The 6,348-nt window shown below is 56.4% G+C and overlaps 1 protein-coding gene across 1 annotated transcript in view; it reads right to left on the bottom strand.

Annotated features, from left to right (window-relative positions):
• Nucleotides 1-818: 818 nt before the first annotated feature.
• LOC104873926 (sialic acid-binding Ig-like lectin 11) overlaps nt 819-6,348 on the bottom strand; it is an 8,259-nt gene continuing 2,729 nt past the window's right edge. The window contains 10 exon segments of the mRNA XM_033766023.1: nt 819-1,525; nt 2,932-3,013; nt 3,302-3,398; nt 3,475-3,520; nt 3,620-3,681; nt 3,684-3,823; nt 3,825-3,911; nt 3,973-4,234; nt 4,329-4,376; nt 4,605-4,868. Coding sequence (XP_033621914.1) covers nt 1,352-1,525; nt 2,932-3,013; nt 3,302-3,398; nt 3,475-3,520; nt 3,620-3,681; nt 3,684-3,823; nt 3,825-3,911; nt 3,973-4,234; nt 4,329-4,376; nt 4,605-4,868 — 1,262 coding nt within the window. The 3' untranslated portion in view covers nt 819-1,351.

Below are 6,348 nucleotides of genomic sequence, written 5' to 3' on the forward strand. Positions count from 1 at the left end.
CATTCTCTCGTTTGTCCCAACATTCCAGACACTTCCTTTCTGGTGAAAATGCAAAGTTTTGAAATCATTCAGTTCTACCTTTGCTCTGGCTAAAATCATCCAGCAGTACCTACACCACAATCCAAATGTTGGGCTGTCTTGAAAATTCCTCCACCAGATTAACTACTAATCTGAAACATTTTTTCTCAGTCTCCCACAAAGTCTCAGGACTTGACCTAAATCTGGACAAAATTTATGCCAGAACATAACGCGCACGGCTTCTAGTGGCCATGCCATAGAATTCTGGTTCTCAACTGAATCCTCATGACCCTTGAGTTTATTGCCTGCATTCCTATCAGCATTCTGGACTTAAGCTCTGAGAAGTATCAAACATCAAGCACTATTCTCAACCTTCTAGGGCTTCTCTAGCCAACACCTCCAAAGTCTTCCAAACTCCTCCACAAACCACTTTCAAAGGCCTCTTTCTGAATCACATGGTCAGGAACACTCAGAGGGCTATGAGTCTCAACTTATATTAGTCTTAGTCCTCGAGAGACAAAATATCCAACCCCTGCAACTTAAGGGACTGGATTTTTATCTTGGCTCATAATTTCAGTAGCCTCAGCCCATGTTTGGCTTGCTCCCAGATGTAGGCATGGTGGAAAGGCTGACAGCACCAGCCCAACATTACAGTCCTATGATCAATCCCATGGATCGCAGATAGATGATGGATAGATAGATAGATAGATAGATAGATTCAACCAGGTGCTGTCATGCACATTGGAAATCAGTGATAGGGAAATAAAATTCAAGAAGGATATATGCACTGCACAGAGCATTTATTTCAGTCAAATGAGGATTGAAACACAAGGTCAAATTCGGAAGCAAGTCTTGGATGGAAACTCCCCTACAGGTTTGGAGCTGGGAGAAAGCGGCATCCAGCGATCAACTCCAGAGGAGGGAGAGGGAGCAGGCAGGTGTGGCAGGGAGCAATTGAGCTTATAGCTCAGCGATAGCCTCAAGAGCGTCTGCAGCTCTGGACAGCAGGAGAAGCCCCGAAGGGGGCCCTCCTGGCCCAGGGTGGTCAGACCCAAGCTCATCACCTGGTGGAGCCCTGGCAGGAGCCACAGGGAAGGCTCTCTCTGCATACACAGCTCCGGATGCTTTGTGGGAATCGCTTCCCTCATGCCACTGGCAGCCAGGGACTCAGTGTCTGTTGTGTCCTTTTGGCAGAGGAGAAAAGGGAGAAAGTTGCTCATTCAAAGTCTGCACTCAGTTCTGCTGTCTGGCGGTGGGGCCACTCCTCTTCCATTTACAGGTGCACAGTGGCCTGAGAGTCCTCCCCAGAGAAATCCTGGGAGCTTCGGGGATGTCACTTCCGGATCATGACCTCTGAGTAGTCCGTGGTGCTGGCGTCCTTCAGGCTCTGAGGCTCCCGGGGCCTCAGTCCCAGAAAGCTGAGGGAGGCGTAATGCAGCTCCTTTTCCTCCCCTGTGGTCGCCATGGCAGATGATGGGCGGTCTGCCCCAGATGCATCCAGGTGACCCTGAAGATTTACTCATGGTTACCTGAGTTTACAGAGCCTCCTCACACCTAGGTCTCCTCACTCCCCCATTGCCTAGAATCTTAAAGATACTGTAAGTCTATGAGTTGGGCTGGTGCTTTCTTCTCATACAATACATCCACAAATTCCAAACTCTTGCAACTCTGAAAGGCACAGCGAGGGCCAAGGCGTTAGCTCAGTGGTTCCACTGCCTGCATGGCAAGCACAGGGTCCCCAGTTTGATCCCCAGTACAAAAAAGAAAAATGTACAGCGACTTCAGGTGGGTAGCGTGTATCCAAATTTCACACTGGCAATTGGTTTCCTTTGAGCCTAGTTGACAAAATCAGTTTCTGCTTCAGCCCAGGGAAGGGTAGCCTGAAGACACTCACCTGAGCGGACTTGAACGTATAAACACCCTCAGCCCAGACCACAGTGAGTCTCCTCCTGCATGCGCCGCTCTCCCTCTCTCCGTGTGTGCTCTCTGACTTGGCCTGATCCTGCCTACGCCCGGCACTGATGTGGCCCGCGGTGCATTTCTAGACTAAATCAAATCCAACAGCCTCCAGGGTGAGGTGAGGCACTCATTCTTGTCCTCTTCAGGGAGGCGTCCTCAGACCCCTCCAGGTGACACTCCACAGCGCCCCTTCCTTCCGACTCCCTCAGCACACGCGTGATCCTCATCGTGCCTGGACCTCAGTAATGGCTTAGGTCATCGACATCCTCACCGAAGCCCACCGGGAAGCACTACCAGCTCCCTTTCCCCGGTGGGAGTGCGTATTCCCCAACCGCCCATGCAGTTACTGCTCAGAAGCAGATCAGAGTGGAGTTCTGTGTCCCACCCCGCCTCCCAGCCACGGCTGGGCGTTTGGCTCTGATCCACTCTTGGAGGTCGTCACCTTTCACCTGGTGTCTCTCAGGTTACCCACCAGAGAGCTAAAGCAAAAACTGACTTCATTGACTAGGTTCAAAGGAAAGCAACTGCCTGTGTGGGAAATTTAGAGGCATGGTGACTCCGATCACCCCCTCTGTGTCACTCACAAGGACGACCCAGAGCTCATGCCTGCTCCCCAGGACCTGTCCGGGGTGTCTCCTCCCTTGGCTGATGCTCAGCTGCTTGTTCCCATGGTGACAGTGGGCATCCCTGAGGACACAGCTGCAGGGAGCTCCGGTGGCCCTCTAGGGAGTCACCAACTCTGAGAATGTGCTCAGGGAGCTGGCTCCTTCGCTGTGTCAGAAGGAGGGCGGCCCTGGAGACTCCTGAGATTGTATGTCCCCCGGACGAGGGACAGCTGCATTGAGGCCCCAGGAACGAACACTGGTTTAGGCTTCAGGAACCTCCGTGTCATTGCAAAGGATGTAGCCTTGGTCATACGTGTGGGTCACGGCACCAGGAGGGATCCTCACTCACCCCACAGACAGCACTCGGGGAGCAGGATGCGTCCTTCTCTGTGGCCACCGTCCTGGCCGAGTCTTTCTGGGGAGTTTTCATCCTGAGGGAGGAGGCAGGACCTTGCATCTTTCCCTGGCTCACAGTGCTCAGTGGGGCTGCTGTCCCCCGCTTAGTAGGTGCTACACAGCCACCTGAGGCTGGGGAGGTGAGGGGCGCCTCTCACAGGTCACCCGCACAGTGAGATCTGGGACCGCGCAGGGTGGGCAGGGTGGTCGGGATGAGGGTCTGGGCACACACTGTGCTCTCATTGTCTCAGCAAACTCCTAGTCTCCCAAGCACAGTCCTGAGCCCCGCCCTGCCCTACCTTCTGTCCCAGGACCACACTCACCTGGAGTAGAGGAGGCAGGCACAGAGACAGAGCAGAGCAGCGACAGCAGCTCCCCCAAACGCTGCCAGCACATATCCACCCCGACTCTCTGGCTTCCCTGCAGAGAGGCACGATTCAGAGGGTGACCCTCCAAAGTTCTCAACTCTCCTGTCCTCTTGCTCCATAGCTCTTACTTCCATGTTCTCCAACACCCAGGCAGTCCAGGAACAGTGAGTGACGCTGTGGAACAGCCCCCTCCGTTTCCAGACCCAACAGGTGTGAGGCAGCCCTGAGCCTTATCCTTCTTCAGATCCACCTCCCTCTGCCCTAAGACCAGACCCACGGGCCCTCAACTGGCAGCCACAGGACTGTGGTGCTCTGGATCCCGTGAACATTCATGGCTCACAGCTGAGCCTGAGGCTTGAGCTCAGTCCCCCGTGGAGGCTCAGGCAGCTGTTGGCCCAGGGCCCGGCCCAGCTGGGGGTGACCCTGAAGGAGTCATTGAAGTTGTTCCGGTCCAGCAGCTCCTCCCTGAGCCGCCAGGGAATGAGCAGGCCCAGCCCAGGAAGAGCAGCTGCAGTCCAGACCCTCAGGCTCCGAGGAGCACCAGGGGCCCAGCAGCTGGGGACATCTGTGGGAGGGAGAGGAGAGTCACAGGGTCCCTTTTCGCAGTCCCTGGCTTCCCTCCTGACTCACAGTGCACAGAGAGGCTGAGAGAGACACTCCGGGTGCCCAGCGGGTTCTCCGCGTGGCAGGTGACTTCCCCTTCATGCTCCATCTGCACCCGGGGCAGCTCCAGGACCCCAGGGGCTGAGGACCAGGAGGAGCTCAGGGACTGTGTCCCCCGGGCCCAGCTCAGCCTGGCTGGGGGGCTGCTGTGGGTGACACACACCAGGCGCAGGCTCTGGCCCTCCAGCACGGGCAGGGATGTGCCGTTCCCGAGGATTTCCAGGACTGGGGAGGGCAGAGGCAGAATCCATGTGCTGCTCTAACACCTGGGCCCCCAAGGGGCCATGGGGAGGCCCTGGTCCCTCTCTCCCCCTCCTACCTGTCCTGTTTGCTTGGGAAACTGTCACTCTCGGGTCCTCCGGGGGATCTGCAGTGGAGATGGGAGCGGCTCTGGAGGGCTGGGGCTGCCCTCTGGGCAGAGAGGGAGGTGGTGGGAGGGCACAGCCAGCCCCTGGGTCCCCACACACTGCCCACCCATCAGGCAGATGAGAAGCCTGGTCCTGCAGGCCTGGGGTTCCAGCCCCTCACTGCTCTGGGACCTGCCCGTCCCCTGTCCCCACCCTGCCCTCCCAGAACAGGCATCCTGGTCACTCACACTGCACGGAGAGCTCCAGGGAGCTGTGCTGGGAGCCCAGCCTGTTCTCTGCCCGGCAGCTGTAGCGCCCCGCGTCCTCAGGCTTCACCCCAGGTAGATCCAGCCTCAGAGGTTTGCTTCCTGAGGTTTGGGCCTGAGCAAGGACTCTGCCCTCCAGGTCCCAGGTCAGCGTGGCAGGGGGCCGGCTGTCAGCAGCGCAGAGGAGCCGCAGGAGCTGGCCTTTCTGGGCCTCCACACGGGAACCATTGCCCTGGGCGTCCGGGGCTGGAGAGACAGAGATGGGGGAAAACACAGGCAGAGAGGGCAGGGAGAGAGGACCAGACAGAAACGGAACTGAGCCAGAATCAAAGGCACTGAAGCTCAGTTCTTTTCTCTACATTTCTGCTTGAGAGGAAAGTAACCTCCACCAGTCATTTCGAAGCAGCTCTGCCAGATAGTGGTTGGATTGGGTACATCCTCGTCAATCTTGTAGAAGGGTCTCTTTTCACCCCAGCCTCTCCAGCCTTCGTTCTTATTTGATATCTGAACGGTGTCCACTCCTTCTGGAGGAAGATGGAATCTCAGTGTTTCTTGGATAAGCATTTCTCCCATTGTCCTCACATTGAGGATTTATGCATGATTTGGGGCCATTTGTACTTCTTCTCCTCTGTGAAGTATCTGCTGTCATTTGACCATTTTTTGATTTTTTTTTTTTTTGCAGGCTCTAAATTTTTTTAGTTCTTTACATACTCTGGATATCAATCCTCTGTTTCTGCAAAATTTTTCGCATGTGTCAATAGTTTTTTGAGTCTGTTGGTCGTTTATTTGCTGTACAGAAGCTCTTTATTTCACGATGATCCCATTTGTTGGTTGTTGGAACCGTTTCTTACGCAAACGGGCTCTGTTCAGAACGCCCTGTCTGTGCCTCTGTATACTTCACACACGGGTCACTCCATGCACACACGGCTTCCAGTGTGCAATTGGGTGGCTTGTGCCATTCTCAGAGCTGTGCACCGACCACCGCAATCTTAGAAGATCTGAGCCACCCCAGAGAGAAGCCGGGACCCCGAGCGGTCTCCCCAGTCCTCCCTCCCACCCCAGGCAACACCAGCCCTCGGTGTCCGTGTGGACGTTCCGCAGGCCCGGTGTGAACCTGCCATCTGCCTTGTCTTGCTCAGCAGCAGGGGTCACCTGTGTGCAGCTGCAGACTGAATGGGTTCGGCTTCCTGGCTGAATTACCGTCCACGGTGTGAATCCGCCACATTCTCTGCCTCCATCGGGCCGTGCCGTTCCCTGACGCCTCTGATCCATTTCTCTCCGTCCACGTCTCTCTCCCGCTGGGGCCACGCACCACCACGGACCTCATTTAGCTCTCAGTCCCAATCCAGCCATCGCCTGTTCCAAGGCTCCTGAGGACCCAATGCCACGGCTCCCCCTGTCCCCAGTTCCTCGGGATGAGTGGGCTGCGCTGACATCCACACAGGACCCGGCTGAGCCGAGCTCAGGGGCCTCCCTAGGCAGCACCGCTTCCCGTCAGAGGTGACTGGAGACTCAGTGTCCCCGGGGCCTCCCAGAGGACTCTGTCCTGGTCCTGTCCAGTGGCCTGAGGGATTGGCCTCCAGGGACCCGGCCGTTCCAGTTCTGGGTGTGAACCCAGAGTTCTGTTAGCTCTGTCAGCTCCTGCATCCTCCAGCGGCCCCCTAACGGGTCCCCGTGAGCGGATTAGGAATGAGGACCCAGCCCCTGTCCCGCGTCCTGAGTCAGG

This window comes from Fukomys damarensis, unplaced genomic scaffold, assembly GCF_012274545.1.
Source record: "Fukomys damarensis isolate Sample0158 unplaced genomic scaffold, DMR_v1.0_HiC HiC_scaffold_19, whole genome shotgun sequence".
Classification (NCBI taxonomy): Eukaryota; Metazoa; Chordata; class Mammalia; order Rodentia; family Bathyergidae; genus Fukomys; species Fukomys damarensis.